This window comes from Bombus affinis, chromosome 11 (assembly GCF_024516045.1).
Source record: "Bombus affinis isolate iyBomAffi1 chromosome 11, iyBomAffi1.2, whole genome shotgun sequence".
Taxonomy (NCBI): domain Eukaryota; kingdom Metazoa; phylum Arthropoda; class Insecta; order Hymenoptera; family Apidae; genus Bombus; species Bombus affinis.
The window spans coordinates 2,952,963-2,979,888 of NC_066354.1; the positions used below are offsets into that span (position 1 = coordinate 2,952,963).

General features: G+C 38.9%; 1 protein-coding gene across 2 annotated transcripts in view; it reads right to left on the reverse strand.

Annotated features, from left to right (window-relative positions):
* LOC126922087 (nephrin) overlaps positions 1–26,926 on the reverse strand; it is a 301,878-nt gene that overhangs the window by 39,824 nt on the left and 235,128 nt on the right. For both annotated transcript variants that reach the window (XM_050734307.1, XM_050734308.1), the window contains exons 4-5: positions 12,197–12,307; positions 10,784–10,987 (exon numbers count right to left, since the gene is read on the reverse strand). In XM_050734307.1, the coding sequence (XP_050590264.1) occupies positions 10,784–10,987; positions 12,197–12,307 (315 nt within the window). The remainder of the gene's footprint in view (positions 1–10,783; positions 10,988–12,196; positions 12,308–26,926) is intronic.

Genomic DNA, 26,926 nt, shown 5'->3' on the forward strand with positions numbered 1-26,926 from the left:
TTGAAAATATCGTTTGTTTTAATGTTGAAATGTCCACGATATTAAAATTTCCGAGGTCTCTACGATTTCTTAAGTGTTTCGCATTTCTTTTGAGGACTTTGTAAAAAAATGCCAAGACTTGGTAAATTCAGAAGTTCACAAAATTTTCCTAAATTTCTCTGCTTTCTTCGCTACGAGAATTTATGCCAGAGTTTGGTAAAAATTAAGAAATGTTTCGTGTATATAAAATTGGCAAAGTTCCTTTCGCGCAATATTATCGCGAAACACAATTTAGTACATATCTATTAAACTAACTCTATCAAATAAAAAGAATCACATGTATCTGTGCTCATGCCACGAATAAATAACCAAATAAATAATCTCGCCTGCAGATGAAACTAAGCATTAAAACTGTAAAATTTGATTTGTAAACAGCGAATGTTTATCGTAGCGTGCTCGAGGCAACTTGGCGATGCGCGAAATTTTCATTTCCTTACTTTAACCGAAGCCAAAACTACACTCGTACGTTGGTTCCGCGCTACCACGAGCAGAGGGTAGAAAGTCGTGGTGTCGACGAGTTGGAACGAAAAGCCACGAACCGCGAAAATTCCAACTGGCTTACGGCGCGTCTGCGATGACCGCTCGAAACAAATAGCCGGTGCCGGCGTGTATAGGTGGGCTCAGGCTTCTGTAAACCGCGATAAATGGACGTACTTATGTACAGTTTAAGCGTGAATCTATTACGAGCAGCCGGACCGGTATAACCGAAAACAAAGAGTCGCATAATTTCTCGCCTGGTGAATGGTTCGGCTGGTACGCTCCATTTACCCTGTATTAATCGCGAATGGAGATGGGAATCATGCGGATTAAATCTGGTTTTAATCGTTCGTCGAAGGCGAATGTTATTGTCTTCGAAAAACAAACGTCCAGGTGAAAAGTCTGCGTTTCGTTCCACGGTGAAACCGTAATGGAAAACACGAAGCAACAGACAAGGAGGAACTGATAAATGTGCTCGCGTACACGGACTGATTCATGGAGGGGTTCGAGAATTTAGGGACGCGGGTTGTTCGGATGCTTCTAGACGAGGATGCTTAAGATTCCTTGTTGTTTATTAGATTTAGATTTATGATAGAAAAAGAAGATGAAATATCTTGCTATTTGGGGAAAAGAAGCTCCGTGTTATTTCTGTAATTAAAGTTTCCGTTTAATCGCGAGGTGATTAAAGTTTCTGTTTTGTCGCGAGAAGATAAGACACGTCTGCAGGGAAAGTTGCTTAATCGAGTCAGTTTCACTTTTAGATCTTCTTCTTTTAAAACGTTGGTCAACATTTTAACTAAATTTCTAACACAAGTATCGCTAGTTTTAAGCAAATATTTTTTCCAATCTCAACGAATTCAGTTACATCGTTGTATGCGTATTTCGAGATAATACAAGTCACGAATAGGATTGTAAATTCGAGCTATCGCGGGGAGACGCGGTCGCGAGAAAACGCGTCAACGGGAGTTGTAAATTCCCGTTATGATTGTAATAATCGACACCACGAATAATTCGATCCCCTTATTTCGATTAGGATAATAGGGGTGGTTGTTGTAGTATAACACTGTGAGTCACAGGGTTATAAAAATGTATATTTCCAACACTTTGTACAATCACACAAATTAGTAACACCGTTGATTAAGATACAGGTGACGAAGAAAAGGATTATTCGTAGATGAGAGAATCCGTGTATATGGTGACTTTGATTGACTAGCGAGACACTTTGAGAGCCGTAGGAACTCTCGGACCTGTAGGTACTGTGAGAGCTGTAGGAACTCTCGGACCTGTAGGCACTGTGAGAGGTATAGAGACTCTCGCACCTGTAGGCACTGTGAGAGGTATAGGGTCTCTGAAGTTCGTTCTGATGTGATTACGGAGGAAAGCTCGGTATGGGTGTGGCCTTTAAATGAAGGAATCGGATTCGTTGCTTACATTTTTAGTTAGGAAAGTGAGGGCAATGATCCGCGATGCCGATTGGTTATGACCAATGTTGGGAAGGAAGATAGGAGAAAGAAGCCTCCTACCAACGTGGTTCATGGGCGATATTGTTTATGGGAAAAAACCCAGATTTTCCGTTAGGTAAATCTCCTCTTTTTGCGTTAGGCCACTACCCGCTTTCTCCGTAATTCTTGAGAGCGCGTAATAAACCCAAGGACCTTTCTAAAAAGGTCTTTCTCATATGTGCGAATAATGCAGTTAGGAGTTCAAGTTTATGGTGGGTCCTTGGGCCTATTGAGGGTAGGTACCGAAGGACGGCACATAGACCGTTGACTGTCAAGCCGCGCGGGATGGAGTGCAGATGTCTTGCGCGGCGTAACAAGGATTATCTAACATATACAATAATTAGCAAGACAGGTTAATTCTAATAACGCGGGCTATACAAAAATGCCACCATGTAGCAATTCGAATTACATGAGTCCGAATACTTCTACTTTACTAAAGTTTCCGAAATAATCCTCACGTTTTACAGTTTGAATCGAATGTACTAATTAATATTCGCTAATGCTATTTACTATTTATTTATTATTTCAAACGGTCAACGAATATTTACTATAAAACGTCAATGATACTCTCAGAAATAAGATGATGTTGTCATCACTCTTCTAAAACAACGATCTGAATTTTAACGATCTGAAAAAGTACAACACTTTGTAGAACTCCGAAAACTCGGTATTTAAATATCTGTATTCAAGCGCAGGCTCCATCAGGCCGGGCAAATCACACATCTCGAGCCAAGAGAGTTCGGTACACGCGGCGAGTGTCTTTAATGGCCATCGTCTGCCTTGCGAAAGGCCGTCGAACAGTTTCTTTACGGCCGTTACCGGAACGAATCGTGTCGCAGTTGGCAAGAATGTCTCGGCAACGGGGCTTTGGAAAATCGGGTCGTACTGAAGGACGCGCTTTTGCACGAGAGGCAAGAGATATACATATATCAGGCAGGAAATCCGTGTCACCGACTGCCGTGTATCTGCGCGGCCGAAAGGCAAATAAGAAAGCTCTCGGGCCGCCATTGAGGGTGGCGATTCCTTTTTAAGCTTCGTACGGGCAGCTCGTCTGTACCGCGATACCTTTCGCCGTGAAAAACACCGGAAACGTATTATTAACTCGGCGAGTGCCCTGGAACTTGTTTCCACGCTCGTCTTTTGTGATACGCGCACAGTGTCGCGCATAAAGCGACTCGATAGCTTATTTTGTTCTTCTTTCTCGCGTTTCTTTCCCCTCTTCATTCTTTTTTCTTTCCCACATGTCAATTTTTTTCTCCTTTTCCCTTTACTTCCATCTATTCTTTTTTAACACCGTAACGACCGTTTATACGAGCCATACGGTGCACGAGATAAATGTCTCTGATTGTAAATTCTTTAGGCGGTTAATATTCCTTTGAAACTTTAAAGCACACGAACTCTTGCCTCGCCAAGATGATTGTTTTAACTTCCTTATGGATAATTTTGCACTAGAGGAGATCTACGGCGGTAGATATCAAACGAGTAGATTTTTAGGTGAACATAGCTGAAAATTCTTTCTGTCCATTGAATTTTTTGAGGCTTTTGGATGCCTCGTGGCTGGTTTGGTCAGGGTCGTGCGAAATTTTGTGTGGATTCCGAGGTAGTGCAGGATCGAGAGACAATAGAAACAGGATATCGTGCTTGTTTTTTTCGCGGTTACGGCTAACATCGTCGAAATACCGCGTAGCCTTATGGGATAAAGCAATAATATATTTCAGGTTTTTCGTCCTTTCTTCCTTCTTTTAGTGTCGTCTTTTTTTAAACTTTGCCCTATGATTCATGGATCTATCCTTTGTTTCGCTATCCCCTCTAATAAACTACATTGTTTGAACCTATTCTATCAGCACTATTTTCTCTTATTTTATATATCGTTGAATAGGCTCGTTGCTTTCGTAGATAATTGAACTCCATTATGGAGTGACGAATTACGGGTTTGTTCCGCTGTGCCTTAGGTAAATCGAGGAATTTCGATGATTGATCGTTTTAATGAATACACGGTCTGATGTTTACTAACATTTAGAAATACTGCTTCACAAGGTTTAGATATAAATCTGGCAGTGATGGAATGACTTGAAAATTCCGATCTATGGTAAACATTGAAACATAATACTCCGTCAAGCATAAATATTAGGACACCTATTACTTACATTTCTTAGAAGACACTAATAAATTTTGCTATATTTAATAGCAAGCAGATTTACAATAAAATAACTAGAAAATAAATATAATGAAAAACGTCCAATTTATATCAAATATCAATGTGTCCTGATACTTATGATTACTAGTGTACATAAGATTCGATTTTTTTAAATGACAGAGTATTCGTGAGCAAGTATTCATTCAACAAGACGAACAAAAAAATTAATGCAAATTTGCGTATTTTCCGTTACACGAGCTTCTCCATTCGAATAATATTCGTAACATGTCTTCGTAAGCTTCGATCCGCTCGAAAGTGGCAATTACGAACGAACGTTAAACGAAATTTACAGCATTTGAGCCGTAGGTCCTTTCGTGGTTCATTACGATATGAATCGAAGTAATTGAGAACGACTCGTAGCTTTTTGATCCGCTCCACACAAAGAAATTGCCTTCTTCTTGGGTTCGCGTTTTTTTATTCTTTTTTCTTCATCGCGATACGCATAATTACTCGATAATCCAGCGTTATCGGGAATAATTAGTTATTAGGCCACATCGCGTGTTACGATGGAATTTACTTTGTAGCCTTTCGAGGTCGCTGCCTCGGCGTTCGTTTCGAGCTTCACGTACCAAACATACTAATGGCCTCCGTGTTCGTGTGAAACCTTCTTATAACCTGCAATCGCGCCATCTCAAGAATTCTATAGTATAGATCCGGTGAGTCCGATAAATACTCTAGTCTCTCTGTCTTCGCTGTTTATCTGGAATATCTATTGCTCATATTTGATCGTATGATATTTCAACAGTTTCTTATCGAAACTATTTTGTGGTATATCTTTCTTCACTGGTACGTATTCGTTAGCATGCCGACATAATGAAAGAATATCTGTTTACGGTTTAACATCCAAAAATGATCTGCAAATTGTTTCAGACTAGCTTTTGCTATTATTAAAATTTATGCAGCTGTTTTTGTTGTCTCTTGTTATTCGTGTATAATGAAACTCAGAACATACATAGTACTGCACATAATTATTCATAATTAGCCGATGTACCTCTCCGATGTACGTTGTTTTCTCTTCTATTATAAAAGTTAAGCAAGAGTTTCTTGCTATTATTCATGCATACAAATCCTTATTGAAATAATAAACACCGTTTTGAATATTATTGGTTAAATATAAATTATTCAAGAGAAACGTTTATCGATCATTGATTTCATTCAAATAATAATTATGAACGGTAGTGTATATACGTCATAGTGGATCGGTGGTTTTAGTGTAAAAGGGTTATCCTAAATTGAATAATGTAGAAATAGTAATACCCTCTGGAATCGTCTTCTTGAACCACTTGTTTTTAAAGTAATTGCATCTTGAGATAATAATTTCCCCAATTCTGGTCCGATTCATAAGTTTCTTAATATTCCGTTTAACCCCCATCTTCATTCTCGGCGCATTATTTTCGGTGCATCTCAATTACTCGTCCAATCGATCGTTCTAAATTGAATTCGTAGCCTGCTCCGTGGAGGAGATTCCTCGTTGGGAAGAATCGCGAGGGAAATGGTGACCTCGAGCACCGGAAGCTTCAATTAAAGACAGTCTACTCTTGAGAGTGCGATTTGTCGCGATGGCAAAATAATAGTGCTCTTTACCGCCAGCGTTATGGTAATTTAACGAGGTAACAAATTGCTTCGACTTCATGGAAACTTTCCCTATCTTTTTCTGTGTGCTTCTTCAAAACTTCGAATCTCTTCTTATCTAGTACAGAACAGTTAGAATCATTCATCTTTAATCGGTTAAAATTATTACAGTAGACATAATAGCCAACTCGTAACTTTCCATAGGGATAATAACGAAACTGAACAATTTGTAATTTTTTATTGGAATCTTATGGAATTTTGTCAATTTACGATGGTGTGTACTTTCAGAAATTTCAATGATTCTCAACGTGGTATATGGATAGAAGCTTTCTCTTCTGCGTTATATATTTTTTCTATATATCATCCACTTTGATTTCTTTGCTACAAACTTTAGTTTTTAGCGGTTCCAGTATTAAATAAATTTCGACTTATCGCGTACAAACAGCGATATCTAGCCAGAACCATTTGAAAAAGTTTTTACGAGTGAATGCGATAAACTACTGCTCGCGAGAACTTTAGAAGCTGGTCGTTTAAACAAATGGTCAGCCTGTTACTAGTAAATTTTAGTAGTATGTTGGAGACATTTCTTGGATAGATAATAGTCAGGCTGGTAATAAAAAAAGATTCGTACAACCGATGGCGTAAGCATTGCTCAGATGGGACAACGATGTTTAAGTTGGAACCTCGCGAAATATCGAATCTCAGTGATATTGCAGATTCATTAGGATGATTCGCCGACACCATAACCAGTTTAGCAGTAGAAGCGATATTGATACGAACGATACTAATCCCGATTATGTATCAGCACCGGATATCTTCTCTTTAATGAAGCTTCCCGATGAGATCTCGTAATGAATTTTCACATGTGACATCGAACGGTGGACGAAAGTTTCTGCAGACGAAGCAAGCAGTCAATAGGAAAATGACGAATTCGATTCGTCGATATCTTCGGAGATAAACTTTGTATGTAGGAAATAAACAACAGAGAATTAATAGGTGGAACAATTACGCAGTCTTTCTCTTCGCATCGTTAAACGACGTATTTTCAAAGACTATCTCACACGTTTCTAATGATCGCAACGACCGTATGTGCTACAGCAATTCACTGCTAATTTTCAGACGTAAGAGTCTTGAAACTATAATGGCAAATAAAGTCATAAATATGGCTAAAGGGAACGAACGGGAAGTTTGTAAGAAACTTCCTTGCCATAATAAACCTACATAATTTGACTGATAGAAACATGGAAACTTTGTTTTTATCCTTACAGTTCAGTCATTTCAGTCAGAATGTAAGAAAATTATTTTCACGCACATTGAACGTGCCGAAATTAGCCATAATTACGTTATTACCACCGGCATAAATAGAGTCATAAAGAAAATTGCAAGGAACAAACAGGAAGCTCGTAAAAAGCTAGCGAATAAAGGATAGGAGCGAATGACATTGGCTACGTTATTACGAACGATATTCCACCGAGACTAAAACATCCGGTGGCATAAAGTCGCGCCACGACAATCTGAAACGCCAGTCTGGCATTTCACTTACCACTTCTGGGAATTACACGCGGTTAAATTATTTAAGCTTTGCTCGTGGATCGAGAAGCTATAGCGAAACAGAGTGATCGGAATTGTTGCGTCCTATGGAACTGATTGCTTCCGGGATGTTTAAAACTCTTGTTTAAAACGCGGTTCAGATTAAGAGGAATTTGAAACGGATCCCGAAACGTATTTTCGATATATATACAAAATTTCTAGCGACGATACTACATAGTAATATCTGATGTACTCGAGTTTCTCAGGAGCCAAATCAACTAGGCTCTATTTTTTTCTGAAATTACAAGACATAATAAATTCGTCTGAAATCAAATGACTCATTTCCTACAATTTGTCACGATGATCGATCTAAACCAGAGCTTTTGAGATTCGAGTCACGACATTGTGGAGATCTAATCGATTCAATTCTAAAAATGGTTCTTCGTGTTTCAATGTCATTACCATTTCGTAATGGCGCAAATGTACGAAATGACGTGCTGTACTCCTTTCATTCCAGTGCTTGAAAAAAATTAGCTGATCAGCAGAGTTTCACAGTCTACCATTTGAGAGACGATAATTTGGGAACAGCGAAGCGAGACTGGTGACCGTTGGTAGGATTGAACACCGAGAAAACGACGTAGTAGAGTCTACTACACCGGTAAGGGTCAAACTTTGTTTAAGAACTGGGTGACGTGGAACGAGGCTATCAGCCAGAACTTTGCCATTCTCCTAAATTGCGGCACGATCTCGCGGAACTTGGTACGGCTAAAGACAAGGTAATCTGGTCTAGTCATCTGTTGTGCATCGACTCTGCTCCTAGCCGAATGTTCCGCTTATCGATAGAATCCTGTTGGACCCTGTCAGAAATAATTGTTACCAGCGTCCTCGGTATTGGGTACTCGAACAACAGGGTTCGGATTGTGGCCGATTGATTGTTCGGAAGTTCGTGAATCCGTAGCAAATTCGACTATTCAGCACTTTTTAATGGAATTCTTGCCGCGTAAAAGGATTTTATTGTCTCTATATTTCCCGTTAAACCGTATATCTCCGCTACAAAAAAAAGTGCAAGGTAAAACTTTGCGTAACCTAGTTTAAGATCTACTTAGCCGCTAATTAGGGGCTTGAATTCAGTTGAAAGTCTTCGTTTGCCGATTTACAGGCCGAAACGTTAATTTCAAGAGATCCTATTCACCGCGGGAAGAATACATCGTTCTGGATAGACCATTTAAAGAGGATCTCCATTGTGCTCCGTTCCAAAAAATATGTGAGATTTAAAATATCTGCTCTCTCCGATCAGATTCATCGGCCATCGTTCCCTTTAACCATTTTTGAGTATCATCCTTCTTAAGTATCCTCAAACGATATGACGGTATAAACGGTATATCAGTTCTCGCTTTGTTTCCAAGAGGGTAAAGGCGAGGAGTCAGCTAGATCAGAGGTCGTTGAGTGGAAATGGTCACTTCCTGATCCGTGGACGTTATCGGGGAATATTTTAAATCATTGTATAGATAATCGAAAACCTTTCCAAAGGGGGAAAAGATGAAGCAAAAGGACGAAGGATATCTCGGCAACCCCATGAACGTAATTCATCCTGTAATGACCACGCCCGTGGCCACCTCCTATCTCTCGTTTCCTTTACGCACAGTGGCTGGAAAATGGGTTCGGTCTTGTAAAGAATATAGGACGATCCCCCAGAGGAAGCTCCGAGGATCCCCGTCCTTGTGTACTTCCTTTCAAAAGATCTTATCGTTCATCTTGATTCTAACCTGACGCTAAACTTATTATTTCTCGTTACGCCCTACGTTTTACTGGCTTAACCCGTGATAATTTAGATTCAAAAGATTGGTCTTGCCACCGCGGTCACGTGTCTTGAATGACGAGCGAACAAGCTTCCCATCATAACTTCTGTATTTTTTGTTCTCCGTAATATATGTGTGGGATGATTCAATTTAGGGCTTAGAATTATGGATCTAGGGGTTGGTGATAAAGTCGAGATCAGTGTTTCTGTTTTACTATTGGATCTTTCGGCAAAGTTTATGTAGAACGTAGCGAGATTTAAGAGAAACTTGACGATGTTGTATCTTTAGGAAATTGGTAAACAATACAATAATGTTATTTATTGTTGTAGATATGGTCAATTGACTGCCAGTTGTTATCTTAGCATTCGAATACAGAAGATATTTGTCTATCGAGTAAAGTCCTCGTCTACTTTGAATCGCTTGACTCGGCCAAGTGTGTTCTATTTGTTTTAGAATTGTTTTAGAGACGGCGAGTCTATAATATTGGGTTGTTTGAAGAGCTCATGATGGAATTTAGGAAGAATTTGAAGGCCTCTCTTTTGTTTCGAGAATCACGCACCTTGTACTCACTAATGCCACATGTTTTTCATTAATTAGTACATTTGTTGGTAGCATACCTTTTTTATAAAAGTGTATAATGAATATGCTAGATATAATAGGTTGATTAAAAGTACTACGAACTTTCCAAACAAGTCGATATTTATTGGGTTTCTGGGAATCAATCGGATCCTCGATGTTGTTCAGAGGTGGGATCGAAGTCGATCTAAACTTCGTTGCTCGCTCGGTGGAAACTTCATCTCTGCCCATCGACAAGGTATTTCGCTTGGATTCCGCAGCGTGGCACGCGAAACGCCACTAGAAAAATGGCCATTGGCTTTTCTATTATATCGATAAACATCTCGCAGCGATGGCTTGTCAATAGCACAGCGCTATCGCAAAGACGCGCAGTAGCGTCGATGGAGTTTCATCGCGGCGAGAAATTTCATAACCCAGTTTTTCTTCCGTGAACAACCGCATCGATGTCGCTTTATTCAATAAGTTTAGTATTCGTTCGTTTGACATGTGATTTTAACAGGCCGACTTATAACCCGTTTGTTTATTTATTACGATCGGCCGTCTTTCGGATTTATTATTCGTAGGATATCAAGGAGCAGAAATCAAAATGTTTTTTGTGAAAAGAGAACGACAGTGAGAAATAGGCGAAACGTCGTAAACCGGGTTTGTATTGGCAGTTAAATTCGTTTATTTCATAATTCTACATTGCTTCGCTGTTTATTCGTGATTTATTTGAAAGATTAATTCATTTTCTTACTAATTGATTTAATGTTGCAATCAAAGGCATCGGATATTTAATTATTACGAATTAATCCTTTGTTCATGTATTTACATCCTAATTACCAAATTCTAATCGTTATTCCGAGAGTTTCGAATCTTTACAAAAAAGTTTCTTTAGTTTTATGATTACCAGTTATTTCTGATATATCGTCTTTGTTACACTCTTAAACTAAATGTCTTGTCGAAAGTGTAAAACTGGCGCTAAACGAAGTACGAACTCGTATTTGCGACTATTACCTGATGCTGCCAACGTTTCTCCAGTTTACGATAGTTTCGAGTAAAACCAAGCATTCGGGGAGTTTTTATCGTTGTGACCGTGGGGCGATACTTACAATTCATGTCGACGTAAACGGTGGAGGAGAGCGGGATGGACCTATTGTTATTCGTTGCGTTGCAGGTTAGCATAGAGCGGACGTCGTCCCGTCCTAAATTTTTTATAACGAGCTCGTTGCGCGTCACGTCGTTCCTCATTGTTACGGTTTTGTTGCTGACGAGTTTGTCGTCGCGGTACCAGGACACCGTCGGCGCTGGCTTACCTGTGGAAACGCATCACTTCCATTTTTCACGCAATTTTCAAACTATTTCCTGAATTTCTTCTCGCTGGGAACGAGAATTTTTGCCTGACGGTAACATTCTGAAAGGTAGCAGTGGATCGTAGTTATGAATTTTATTTTGTTAACGATTCGCCCCTGTCAGCTAAAAATTACATAGAATTGTTCGTTCGTTTCGTTATTGTGTTTTAGTGGGAAATATAAAAAAATTTGAGATTGCGTCGTAAAAATCATTTACAATGAAGAATTGGTCGCGAAGGTCGTGCAATATCCGCGACAGTAATTGAAATAAATTGTCACGATGATAACTACCAATCTTTCACGGTAACACCAGGTACTTTAGTCCGTAAATCGTACGTAACGCGTGTTTACTGCGAGTACACATGAAAATTGTACTGCCGTAGCCTATTTTCCACGGTTTCCCGGTATTTTAACCCTAGAATCTCGTAAAATTGTAGTTACTTATCGTTTCTTCTCTAAGTACACAATACCGCAGTGCAACGATCATAAATACTATAATCAAATTAATTTGCTTTTATGCAGAGTAATCTCGAGCATAGTGTACTTTTGTGTACTCTTTAAATCACTACCAATTTTCTTATCTTTCCTCGGGCTTAGTACTGTGAAAAAGTCTCAGATCATCTACGTTGCTAATTTTATGATGGAAACTAAATATACTTTAAGATACTCTTTGTGTGTATTTTCAGAATTAGAAATTCCTTAAAAATTAAGCGTATCTAACAAAATCGATTTAACATTGCAAGCTTTCTAAGACATAACTCTATTACAATTATCACATAATACAAATATCACATTCGAAAGAATTAAAAACAATCTCTATGCAATTGATTGATATTTTTTATCTTTTACTTTCAACATTATCGAAATTTCTGTTTCGTAATTTCCTAACTCGGAAAGCATGATTTCGTTTAGTAGATATTCTAAGACTTTAGCACAGGATTGTATCCATTACTTGGTAAAGGAGCTACCTAACGTGGCGATTAAAATGAATTTCTGGACGTGGCCAGCGTTCCTTGCCACATACACGGACACTGTCACGTAAATCCCGTTGCAAACGAGGCTTCAACGATCCACGAAAGCCGTGCTCGTTTTTGGAATTGCAGCGGACGTTCCAGCGGTCCTCTCGACCGAACCACGGGAACACGGTACGATGTGACGTTACATTGTACTTACCGCCGTACACGTCACAGTAGATCCGCAGAGTGTCGCCCTCTATGTACGGACCCACCATAGAGTTCCGTGCGATTCCGGAATCATCGATGATCACGATTTTGTGCGGCGGAACTGTAACACCAAAGCAAACCACCGAGCATTTACCACTTGACATCTGTTAGAACGAGAAAATCCTAGATATAAAGACATTGATGTTTTTGATACATATAGTGCTTGGGCATATTCAGAATTCTAAAATTTCAAGTAAAGTATCATTCAAAATGAAGAAATTCCCAATGCAATACATCTTTGGAACCGATATGAAGAAATTTGTATCTTGGATATATCCAGGATTCTGAAATTTCTAGTTGAATGTCATCCGAAATGAAAAAATTCCCAATGCAATACTGTGTTCGTACCGATATAGAGAAATTTGTCCTAGATACATTCAGAGTTCTAAAATTTTAAATGGAGTGCCATATGAAACAAAAGAGTTTCCAACGCGATGTATTTTTCTATCGATATAGAGACATGTGTGTCTTGGATATACCAACAATTCTAGAATCTCTAGTGCAGTACCACCTAAAGCAAAAATATTCTTAATGCATTTATTATCCAACGTTGCATTGAATATTTTTATAAGATTACAAATATATACGATTTACGTACAGAATGTTAAGCTTACTCTACGATCACACCCTCGATTTCCCAAATCTATGCTTAGCCACTCTCATGTTCTTCGCTTCAAACTTAAAGCGGATGCACACAGTCACGTAGAAAATTCCGCTACCCCGAACACACTAGTATTCAACGTTCCAAAACTCTCACGGATCTCGAATACACAGTCTACCTTGAAATTCCCTAGACCAGGAGTAGAATCGCGTTCTAAGACCATTCGAATCGCGAGCAGAGTCGCTTGTAGGGTTCGAAGATCGCGCGACCCGCGTCTGGCAGTTGCAAGACGGAAGCCGTCGTCGTCGAACGGAGGCCGATAACGCGAAATTGGTATTGGAAGATCGCGGCTCGGATACCGCGACGCCATTAAATTGGAATCTGAAATCGATACGGCGCGGACTCCTCTCAGCTCTTGCATGGAAAAAGAGAAGATCCGCTGGCCAACGGTATTGCAGGGAAAGTAATTGAAAAATTACTGCCGGGAAAGTCGATCTGCGACATTATGTTGTCGTTCGTTCCTTGATGAACATCGGTGGCTCGTGGCTCGTGGGTTTGGATGGACATGGGAGATGGACATTATTGGTATTAGCTTTTGTAGCATTTACTGTATCATAATTTCACGTGGTACGTGTTATACAGCGCTGTGCGTAAATCTTGAATCGTTAATGGTACTGCTCTTACCAACGCAAATTAATCCGTGAGCTTATTTTTGGGAAACGTTTTTATGTATCGTTACATGGAAATAGGATTTTTACATATTATCGTAGTAGTAGTTTTTAGTTTGTAGTTTCCCTGGTTTATTCTATTGAAAATGCTACCATAAATGGAGCCTTGATCTCGATAGGAGAGAACATATATGGAGGCGATTAGACTAAGTTGGAAGAGAAAAGGAAGTCAAGAACGGATATCAGATTTTTGAAATATAAAAGAAGGGATTTTATCATGGAAGCAAACGTATAATACATAAAATATTAGTCGATACGTTTCCAGATAGATACTCATTTTTTAATAGAATACTTTTCTTGAGGTAGACAGAATTAAAATAACACTAATCGTAATTATCCTTGTATACATTCATCAGGCGAATATCCATTTCGCATTTTTGTATAACGGTGCACATTTCTCGAATCACCGGATATATAATCCTCGAGGAAATATGATGCACAACGATAATGTGCCTCCTGGCTTGCGTCTTCGAACACGGTGATACATCGTCGTACACTAACTTTTATTAACTCGAAACGTCGCTTACAGGAATTGCTGACGAAAATGCTATTAATTCAGCCATTCCTGGCTATTTATTTGGCACAAAAATCGTTGTTCAACGTGCTGTACTTTGATCGTTGAGTTATATCATCTCGCTGTGAAATTAAGAATTTCGATCTACACCTACACATGTACATTCCTGTTCAAAAGTTACAAGACTTTGTTTTACTTCTCCAATTCACCAGCATAATACACGCTAGATACTTTCATTGTTATCTACAGTATCGTGTTAAATGATATTTTATCGTGTTAAATGATATCTTCCCGGTTTTGTTGCAAATATGATAACTGTTCCAAGATTTTTAACCGATTTAAGTCTTTGTGCGATGAAATAAATATCTTCTTCTTACTTTGTGTCCCTTCCAGAAGATTTAGAGTTTCGCCATATATTACATTGAATTTCAGTCGGATTTACTCCGACATTGTAAAACGTGGTAATTTAATTACAGCATTAATGAGTTTCCTGGCAGATTTGCGATGGGCTACGAACCGCAACGCGCAAGGTAACATTAGGGGGATCGATTAACTGTCCCTTGTAACTCAGACTATTTGAACTGTATCAGCGGTGTTCCAGCGGCAGTCGCGGTACGCCCACCAAGCCAATATTTGATTGTTTGAGCTTGCTTGAAGAGTACGTTAGGCGGCATTGATATTCTCTCTGATAGACGCGACCCTCAGAATCTGCGTAATGTGCGAGAATAATCCCCGTTATAAGGTTTTCCAACCGATAAACCGATCGACCGAAACACCAAATTCTATTTACACACATCAAATCTAAACCATTGCCAATATCATCTTTTCATCCTTTACAAGAATCTTCTCTACTTTATCCAACCAATCGTTAAATCTGAATTCCTAAACGAAACAAGACCGAGTCAGTTTCTTTACCATTTCCCCCTTCCTTGTCGAGGAATACCAAGACAGAATTTCAAAGACAAAGCTGACTCAGACAACAGCTTGTCTCGTTTCTCTAGTCGAGCCAGTCCGAACATCTCATTATGATAATTGGTTCGGCAGCTCGATTTTCGTTCGTTCGCAAAGCCGCGCTACGTCTTCCCTTGTTACCGAGAAAAAAGTTGCGAAACTCGTGGCTAGCCTTTGTTATCATGCAACAAATATTTTGTAAAGATGAGAGTATGCGTAAGGTCAGGCAAATTGTCGCTGAGCATTGAACAGCTTTCACCTACTTGTCACGGAAATAACGAGACCTTCCTTTGTTGTCGAAGAACGACGCTTTCCATTCATCAACGATAGATTTTTCTTTTTAATTAACGTCTTTCATGTTCAAGTAGATACAAGCAGCATTTGTTAAGTAATATCTTGCGAGAGTACATGATAAATCATTCTCTTTGAATTTCGTACATATATAATTTAGAAAATATGACAGAATATAAAGGTTATATTATTCAGACTACTACTACTAATAATAAATTGTATATAATCTCATACCCAGGATATAAAAGTGCCAGAAACGCTACAAACTTTCCGAACAGTCTAATATGATTAACTCGTATCAAGAATAAGTAAGTCAAAGACAAGTGTCCGAATAAGTTTTGAGCGGTAGTGTACGTACGGGTAGTGTACATAGAAAGCTTTGCCTCGCTACATGTTAGCCTTCACGAATGCATGCATGTACGTGACGGAGAAAGACACACATCTGGTATAATCCGAAGGGTTAGCAGCGAGCAAAACAACAGAACTCGTTTCGACGAGCACTCCACCTTCTTACATGCCCCTCCAATTTAGACCTTGCTGCTGTTTCGTCCGTTCTCTCCATTTCGCGCGACTTCTTCCGAAGCTTCTAGTCTTTCCAACTGTTTTTCCTGTCTTTGCTAGCTGTTTTCCCGTTCCTTTGTTTGGCTGGAAATTGGGAGTGGGTTCTGTGGTTTGCTGGCTGTAGTTTTGTTTCCTAACTTGCGAATCTCTTCCAGAGGTTTTGTGGATGACGACGTCGAGCTGTTTTTGGGGGTTCTCAAGGGCTGTTTTCGAAGATTTATTGCTCTTTAGGATCTCGTTGGTTGTACATAATATCATTCTTTTTTCGGTTGGGACTGGGAGTGGATCGCGAGGATTACAAGTTGGAATTTGATTTCGTAGATATCGAAGGTGCCTTCGAAGACAGATTTATCGTCTTTTTCGTCTTATAAGGTTCTACTCTATGTGTTGACCATTTCAGAACTCTACCTCTTTTCTATTTTTCTGTTCTTTTATTCAATTGTGATTTAGAAATGAGTCGTGTGAATTACAAGTTGCATTTTCATCTTGTAAGTTGTAAGGGATGAAATAGAGAGATTTGGGCTGCTTTCGGAGACTTAAATTTATTGCTCTTTTGGTACGTCAGAGGTTATATGATAAAGGGATGTTTCTTACATTCTGTTCTCTTCGGTAAGTCCTCGTATACGCGTGAAATCTATTGATGCGATACTTCGTTCAGGATACAGAGTTTTCTATTCTAGTACCCGCTCGGTTGTTTCTTCCTTTCTTTAAAAAGGTTCAACCGTATGATATATACGAGAAACTGATTCACTTCTGCGATACAAATATCCTACGATATGAGAAGGATGCTCTCTTCTCTCGTGTCACACAAAGAATAAGCGGCTCTGGAATTATCTTAGCTGCGTCGAAATAGCAATATTTCAAACCATATTCTTTAAATTCCTCATAAATATACAAACATTCGCAGTTTACTAATTAATATTTCCGTACAAATTAATATATCCGTGCAAGAAAATCTGTAAAAATCTTTCATTAACACATCGAAGACATCGCATGAAAATATCTTTTTCAAATCATATTCCAATCGGTAAATTTCAGTTCATCAATGAAGAAATATTTTATGTTGGAGCCAATTTCTAGGCTTTCTATACCATCCCCGCTTCAATTATTCATACGTTGAAGCGCAGCGCAAGGATACACGGTCCGTGTGGAAATATTTTCTCTAAAAGGCAGGACATTTATTGCCGGATATGTAAACGGCTTCCTTACGCATTCCGCGTCAGTTGCAAGAGCTGTTGGGATCGATATTCGTCCATGTTACAGGCTACGTTCTCTGTACACGCGAATTTTCCAAAGAGCCGGCTCGGCCGTCCTGGATTTTCGTCGACGCCGCATCAATGAATACCCGCGATTCAATTCGTTTTTACTTTCACGTTTCTCGATTCCATCGCGTTCCATATTCGCCCCTCACCATTTACCGGTTTATACCTCTTTCCTTGCCATGTTTGTTTATTTAGCCTACAGGTTGCTTCATTAATTCCGTTTCTTTGAACGGATCCTCATTTTTCACAGAATGTTGTTCAGAAACGGCGTTTTATATCTTTTCGAGACATAGGACCGCCAAACGAGCCATGAAGCAGAATGCTATGCTATTTATTTCATCAGGTGTTTTTGTTTTAGGGATTATCAAAATTTTTCACTCAATTTCGTTTTATTTCTAAAAGATATTTTGCCAGTATATAATTAATTCCAATTAAGAATTAAGTTTAGATTAAATTGAAGCAGTTATTCTATCGCATGATCTTCAAATCTTAAGAATTGAATAAAACTTCTGTTCTTGACTTCTTCCTACTTTTGAAATATGTTTCGTAAGCATAATAACAGGTTCAGAGGTTTGTATTAAGTTTAGACGAAGAAAAATGAAAATGTCACAAAAAATTACGTAACTTGAGCTTTCTTCGATTTCGAAAAGGTAGATACATAGAATATTTTAACAAAGGGCAAATTATCTTAGTGTTTTAAATCATAATTTCCAGAAATACTTTTCCATAGTAGAACTCCGTTTCTTCATGTTGTTCCACGGTTAATACCAAATATCCCTCTAAATACCATCCAACAACGTATCACGTCCGTAATCTTTTTACGTTTCGATGGCTCGTAGTAGAGAATTTCGGTAAGATCAGGACACCCGATTCCCCAGATGTCGGTTCCCTCCTTTTCCCTTCGTCGTTTCTGTGAAAGCAGCGCCGATCTGGAAAGGTCTCCGGGACAAGATCTTGTCGAGATTCATTCGTGTTGGTTGAGACGTCGGACGAGAGCCGTGGATTCTTCTTTCCGTCGTGAAAGGGAAATAGAGTGTGAACGAATCTTGGGCAAAATGGGACGCCGCTGCAAGAATCCCCTGCTTTTTGGGGTTTCGGTCCCAGAGAAGTTAATACAACGCAATGTCGTGAATTTTGCTCGAGGGGTAGTGTAAAGATCGTTCCAGATTAAGCTGTCTTCCGTTGACAAATAATCTTTGACGAATTAGCACTACGTATTCTTCGTTAAGTCGTCTTCCTTACATTAAAATACCGAATGTAATAATCTTCACCCTTTTCCAGCGAAGAACAACGCCGAATATTTTATTCTTTTTGCTCTTGGTGGTATGAATTAAAACGACGAATGTGGCGCAACAATGGCGATTATGAGATTGCTAATGTTCATGCGTTTGCGAGAAATTAAAATGTGCGAAAATGTATAAAATACGAAATATGAAACACTACGAAGTAACGTAGCGAATTTCTCGTTTAGCTTCTATTTCATGAAGCTTTGGTTGAGTTCGCAAAGCTCTGAACTTGCGTGAACACAGTTTAGTAATCGCCTGATTCGTCATTTCCAAAATCATCTTGTTATTTTATACCCTCCTAAATTTATTGTAAATTTCTATGATCTATCTAGAATTGGCAATTCACGATATTGGCGCAAAACGGACGACATAAAAGTTTCAGAAACAGATGTAGTATCGTGTTATATTATTTGTCGTCTGGATTCTCTGAAATATTTATGAAACGTGTATTGTGAATACTTCGAAGGGAACAACTGATTTCGATATCTTCCAGGGATATTTCGTTGGGATTCATTTATTCGTGTAACACACGGCCCATCGATATCAATATTACTGCTCATATCCCATTGTGACTCGTTTTTCACAGCTATTCTGCGCACGTTTCAATGTTTTGAGAAAAGCAAATGGAAAAGAGGTATACATATTGATCCGGCTGATTTCAAGACACCGAATCGTACAGAGATTACTGCGTGTTCCAGAGTCGGACAACGTGTCTATTTCACCGTTAAAACGATAAAACAGATTAATTAACATTGTCATTGTTGTTTAAGGAAATTCAGGAACAATAATTTTACATTATCTTATTTCGATGCATTTATTATGGGATTGGTTGTCGAATGACGAGTCTTTATGTTGGGTTATTTCATAAGTAATGTTCCTTTAGAAGATCAATTTTAATTATATTTACACTTACTTGTGGCATGTTAATTGCCACGTTAGTTATGGTATGGTAGGTTAAGAATTATACTGGCGTAGGTCAATCATTCGGTGATTCCAATTTAATTATGTATTTCAACTTCTAAAAGTACCGTTCGTTTAATTGCATAGTTAACTACGTTATCGCATCACTCTGAGCACATTGAATTTTTTATAATCACAGACGTGAAATACTATTTCCAAACGAGTAGAAAATAAAAATTTCATGGTAGTGTAGAAGGAAGGTACGAGGCCAGTTTCACATAGAAAAAGTGCTTTCCCAAGAATTCAAATATTCATAAACTTCGCGAAATTCCCCAGAAAATTCTAAACACACTTACTAACAGCAATCAATCCGGTATATAAAAACTTTTCCCGCTCTTCTATAATTCAACGGACAAGGAACACTCTGAAAAATGTATCATCGATCATTATTATTTCCACAAAAACCGGGCTTCTAAAACAAATAGGCAAGAAACCTTTTAAAAAGAGGATTATTATTTTATGTCCTCGAAAATAACAATTGATGCGTGAGTGATTATTATTATTATTGCTACAAAAATCAGATTTCCGAAACGCTACTTTTGATGCGACTTAATATCTTCCTCTCAACGTAAATTCGCTATGACAGCAGAAAATATACTCGTCTGCAGGTCAACCTTCTTATGGATTGGACAACTGCAGCATTCAGAGGCTTGTAGTGTCTTCTTCTCTTCGTCTTGGGCTTTCTCCTTGGGATAAGATTGTCCTAACGTGTCGAGAGACCCACTTTCCGATTCGGTTGCCATTGGGATATAGAGCCAGGGCCAGTCTTTCCATCCGTAAAAGGAATACGAGCTGTGTTCGCGTGTAATAGAATTCTCGAAGAGAAAGAAAGCCGTCGCCTCTCTGCAAAAGGGAGAAACCTTCTGCTCGATAAGGAGTTTATCGAGATTAGATGGGAAAGCGTCGAGCGATCCAGTCGCGACGATACGTATACAAGGAATTAGTTTTGTATCTGATTCCACGCTCTCCAACATGGGATAATTATACTTGAACACAAGTTAAGTTCCCTTACGATCACTCGTCGCCTCCCCGTACTCGCACGTCTGGATATGCATGATTTTCGAATAGAGATGCTTGATACAAGCCCTCGTGGATTCGTGTTGCTTTGGATAGCAGGAACCTTTGACTCGGCAAACTTCATATCGACAAGTTGCTAGGAGCTTCGAAGGAGAGCTACACAAACTTTGATTCTCTGGAGTGTCTAATCTACGATGTTTTGATGATCCTACAGTGAGAGTTCCTAAACTCTTGTGAAATACCAAATTTCTGACTCGTTAAGTCGCGTTTGCGTTAATAGGTTGTTCTCGCACTACTTTGGTGAAAGGACTATGCTAGACTTGTATCGTCTGAGTAATTCTTATTATTAAAGACGATTAATGCACTTGGTAAAGAAATTTTGTGTAACGTTGGTAAGTATAGCGTTAAAGCAAAGATTAACAGAATAGGACGTTGTTAATAGGATAGAGAATGGTAACAAAGATTATCTGTCTTCGGAGTTGCAACGAGTTGCGACACTTGCGAGGAACTTCGAGAAGAAGCAGAAATGCGCAGACAGTATCGCAAAAGTGTTTTAAAAGTTTTCGAAGAAAAATCGTTCCTCGACAAAGTTGGATCATTAATTGGACGGTAAACAATCGTTTCACCTACAAATTCAGTTCGATTAAAAATAGAAAAATACACAATTCCAAGTCGAAGGATCTAAGATCGTTTCCGATTAATCAAAATGTTTTTCGCAGGGTCGAACGAATCTAGGTCGATCTTCCAAAAGTTGGCCGGCATAAACGGGGTTCTAATGTCAGCTTGATTTTACTAGAAATAAGATATTTTATGAGAAAACTTGGCTTCCGTCGAATATCGAAGGATTTTCCGAGGAATAAAGCAATAATAATAACATTATCAGAAGTTTGGTGAGCGATAGGAGGAGGATAGCAAAGCAAACCGGCTTAATACTTGACAGGAAACACGAGCTGGAACGGTGCAAGGCGCGTGTACCGTCGTATCGTGGTTGCAAATATGCAAATTGTGGAGGGCCGTGTTGCGAAACGTGGAACGCGGAGTCGAGCGATAAGTCTCATAACCAATCAGCCGGATTAGATTAATCCTTCCTTCGATGTCGTTTAAGTAAATTCAGCCGGCGATGAATTGAATCGGTTCGCGCGGATCATCCGCGCGACCAGACAAATCGAATCGCGTGAAATTCGTTTCTCCTGCAACCCGGTCTGCGTTTGTATAATTGAATCGAGGTACGGGCCTAACAGTCGAAAGTAAATCCTTCTAATCGATTCCTCGTTGATATACTATAACGATCGAGCTTCTCAGAAGTCAAACTGCTGTAATCTACCTTTCATAAAAATTTTTTAATTTTATCGTCAGCTTTATAATTTATATTTATAGAAGTAAGTGGTTGGTACTATTAATTTGTAGCGTATTAATAGTAAAAATTTTGTAAGAAGCTCAGTTTACAATTAAAAGGCTTGATTGAGTTATTGTGAAACAGACTTAGAGTCATAGAGTCGTGTCATAAAAATATGCTTATGATAAAATATAATTGTAAAACTATTAATGTTCATTAACCGTGCAGAAGACGCGATATTTTTTCATCTCTCCGTGTCGTATTTTATCCACTCACCACTCTATTATATTTTTCTACGAATAACAGAAATAATAAGATGATAAGAATACATTTTCAATTATAAAAATCGATTAGGCAAATCTAAAAATTTCTGAGCTTTTAAACTTCCTACTCGGTTGTGAAATTCAATTTTAAAATACTCAAAGTACGGTAAGAGTTGTATCGTTTAAAACCACGAAGTAATCCAACATATTTCGCGTGTAAAAGAATCGCGGGCAAGTTCCTCAAGGGCGAAATTAGGGCGATGAAAGGATCTTATTTGTCGGTACTTCTTTAAAAATTGTTTGCCCTTAGTTGGAGGGAGTTTCAAGTAGTTTACATACACACGGACGTGTACATGTACGCGCACAGAGACGGCTATCCCGAATACGGAGCATTGAGACGACTCTATGCCGACGAAAACGCTCCGAAACTTTAAGCAAAATTGCTTTTTCTTCCTCGAAAGAGTCCCTGGAATACCGAGATTGACTAAAAGTTGTTTACAGTTTATCGCTGGCCAACAAAGATTTCACCTGCTTCCTTCACAAGCTTCTTTCAACGTAGCCGCTTCTTTCCCCGAATGGAAATTTCAAAGCCAACAAAACGGGAACTATGACTATTATGGCGCGATGCAAGTGCGATGTAACGTTGAGACACAAATATTCATTCATCCAAATTAATCCTCTTGTAAATACCAAAATTTTTAATTAAACGTCGAATTGCAACATTAGTCCATTTGAAGACTACAGATGAGAAATACGATAGGTCATATTTCTTGTTTTTTTCATAGAAATCAATTTTAAAATTCAATATGCTGTCGATCATTTCTATATCAAAACTCTTCTTTCGTTTGATTTTGGGATAGAATACGAATTTCACAGGATAAAAACGTGACAAGTACATTTTTGCCGATTCTCTGATTTTGATACCACTCTATGATTAAACAGAAAGGTTTTGTAAAGATTATTCTCTTTTTCAATTATTTTATATTAAAATATCTTTTCTTAACCATCTAGAGACAGAAAAGTCAGAAAATCAACAAAACTGAATTATCCTATTTTCCCCGCATAGTTCTCATTTGTAAATTGAGAGGAAGCTTCCATTTACGAACAAGGTAAAATTGTTGAAATATATTATGAATGTTTTAGTAATCCCCGTAAAGAATATTCAGAGTAGTATTAACGGTTCGAGACTTGGAGTAACATTGTTCCCTTCGCAACATTTCCAGCGTATAGGAGTTCATATAGGAAGGCTTGTATCAAGGGATATACGATGGGATTGTGGCATCTTTGCATGAAGTTACAAAGGCATTTATGTGTTTTACAGCGTACGTCACGGGTCGACTATCAATGCGGCTTTGTAGCGAAAGCGTATTGTATCTAATGACACGGCTTCTTTGAAAAAACCTCTTTTATGTGTCAACATTGGGAAAACATTTTCCATTTCGAGCGTTCTTTCTGTTTTTGTAACGGACGGCGCATAATTATTTTTAATCAGTTTCGACGTTTAATATTTCTCCTCGCGTATCAAACAAAATTGTTTTATATTTCTTTTGCTTTATAACATATATAGTAATATCGAACGAATGAATAAAATAACAAATTTGGATCGGAACGTTTATCAAGAAGACTCTTTTACATTTTTGTAAAGAGTGATCTGTTTACATTACGCCGTGCACGACCATTCTTTCGTGCATTTACGATAAACAAGAGCGTTCTTTACATTGCAAAGCCGCGGAATAAAAGTGGATCGTTGTATATAGGAAGTTTTCGTTTGAAACGTGTAACTCTCACCCTCTGGTAAACGAACATCGAAGATCGATACGTAGCGAGTAACTTTAATATTTTGCTTTTTATTCGGCGATGCCGCAACGTTTCGTTCCACGAGCTGCAAAATATTTGGAATTTATCCAGAAAAAAGGAATATACGTGTCTTGTTTATAATAGCGTGCAGAGATAGGAGAAGATCGATATGCGGTTGGGCAAGGGAAATAGGTCATGCTTTGGTCAGACAAGGGTGTATAATCCCGGTACATGGTTAGACAAGTGGAATAACCTGCTATATGGTCAGATAAGTGGAATAACTCTGTGCACGGTCAAAATAAGTAGTATGATCCCGGTACATAGCCAAGCAAGTGGTATAAGCGTGGTAGATGGTCAGAGGGAAGTAATATGATTCTGGGATACGGTTATGGGAGTAAAATAACCCTGGTGCACAGCCAACCAGAATGATACGGTTTGATATAAAATCGGATAACTAATACAACCCCTTTGCGTGGCTCGCTGTGTAATCAGATAATCGATATATCCGAATATTTCGAATGGACAACCTAAGTGGAATGGCTCGGTGTCTTATCAGACAACTGTACGATGTTCGATCAAAGAGGCCTTACCCGATATTTTTAAAATTGTACAACGTTGAACTTGATCACGCGAGTATACAATTATGTTAATCCTTTTGTAAGTGTAAGTCTGTGTAAGAATAATACAGTATGCTACATAGTATGTACAGTATACGCCTTGTACATAAGTATTAACACCCTTACGTGATACAAAACGTTGTGTCTTATTTATATGAAGATGCCGATGTTCCTGGAGTACTTTTTTCCGTCGTACTTCTCATTTCTGACTGATGCATGACATTTCGAAACTAATAGGTAATTCATTTTACACGAATACAAAAAGTAAAGGTCTGATCGATTAATCGCTTATCCGATAATCTGGATTCAATTATCACGTATTATACGAAACTAGCAAGCTTCTTACATACCACACGTGTTACAAGTAGCCTACCTACAAGTCACCGATACGTTTCTACGAGGTCCGAAGAGACTTAAATTTTTTATCCGAGCAATTTCTTTAAAGCTTCTCCCTGCCCGCCGCGAAGAGTAGGATTCTCACTTAAAAGAATCGTCCCTGCCCTCTCATCGCACGAAAGTAATCCAAGAACGAGAATCTCGGTTGGAGAAACTTCCTGGCCAAGCTCGTGAGACTTTTCGTTACAATGTTAACACCGTACTCGATCGTACTCGTCGAAAGTTTACCGCGTTCGTTGACAAAGCTCACCGTGACTCCAAATGGCGAACGTTCGTTCTGTCGCCGTTGGTCTTTTAAAAGAAGAAGCAACGTCTGAGGTTAGTTGCAAAGCGAGTCGCGTGCTCTAATTTGCGGACAACAAGGCGTCTCTTTGCGGTCGTCGCCGATAGACGCGCTGACGTTCGCATCTTTGTTCGCCCTCTCCTTCTCCCACTGTTCGCCAATACCGTGGCCTGGATTCCGTGGAATGTCTCGATAGCTTTGTAACTCTCCTTGTACAAGGCCTCGGATAAGTCGAGTAGACGAGGAGAGAAACTCATCAGGGCTTGGCCAAGATTTCCGCGAGTTTTGATAGACTCGTTGCGCCAGAATGAAGACTTCACGGCCGTGCACGAATTATTCAGTCCTTATCGGCTGAAAAATCGGTGTCTTCTAAACGAGACCAGGCCTCAGGTTGTTTCACGAGACAGTGACCGTAATTTACCACGCGTTCCCAGGCTCGGGGACAGCCTGTTTTGTTAGTCCAACGATGTCGCGCTTTTAAGAACCAGATAGGCTCGGAACTTATGGCGAGAACTCATCAGTCGTCCGAGAAAGTTTTGTGGAACTTTAGATAGAACTCGCGAAGTTTTCGCGTGGTAAATCCATTTTCCTTAACGTTTACGAGGAAAGGTAATGTCTGCGTCGTGTTGTTTTACTTACCTTGCACGATGAACATTTTTATCTTTTTATTTTCCCCATTCTGTATTTGCGATATTACGTTAAGAGGAAACTAAATGCAGCAACGATGAAAATGAGAATAAGATTCAGACGATGCAAACGATATTATTTTATTAACATAATATAACCACTTGGGAGAAGTTCGGTTCTCTACCGAGCTATTCACAAACAGACGAAAGAAAACAAGCGGCAAATGCATTATTCCAGAGTTAAGAAATTACATCAAAGGGAAAAGAAATTATATGAAACCTGATCAGTGGTACTTTATTCTTCTTGGAAACGTCGCTTTGGAACTTTAAGCGGCCGTAGGGCATTCAGGATTCTCGGAATCTTATTAAGCAATCGCAAACAATGTTCCGCGGAAACAAATGAAAATCTTTCCACGACGTTTATCTAAACGAATCGATGCCAATAAGCACCGGAACCGAGTTTACAGAGATCTTCGTATCTCGAATATGCATTTCGTTTCCTCGACGAGTTTCAACCGCATCGTTCTCTTTGATCCATGAGAATTTGAGAACGGATTAGTCATAGAATATTAACCTATTATCACGGCGAAAATATTGAATAGGGAAGGTGGAGTATCAAAGATATCAATTTAAGCTGATAATAATCCGTAATTACGCTTACTGCGTTTCCTTCACAGACACGGTAACTAATTTAGCGAACGTGATCCGGGTCCTTCACTCCGCTGACGACGTTAAATCCTTATTCCGTTAATTACATCAATAGCTGGAGTTGACCGATAATGGGATACTTGCAGCCTCTCTTCTCGATATAAATCCTTCTGTTCGCTTTCGAATTAATTTGTGATGCTTTTGTTATCGAACAGCCTTCGATTTTTCACTATTTTTGTTTCACAAGATCCTCTTAGTAAGGTTTTCTTAGCAAGATCTGCGAGAAATTCTTTTTTCCTTCGGAACGATCGATGAAGCAACTCGTTATTTGTATTGTCAATATCATCGAGATTTATACGACACATTCGTACTTGTACCTTAACTACCCTACGCTATTGTATTTTTTAGTGACAATCTATAGTACGATATTAAATATCGAAGGATTTACGGTTGTTGATGAACAAGAAAATAACTTTCGACTGGAGTTTCCTCGATTGGAATCTATTTGTTGAGACGATCGTCATATTTTTGTGATTGTTGCAC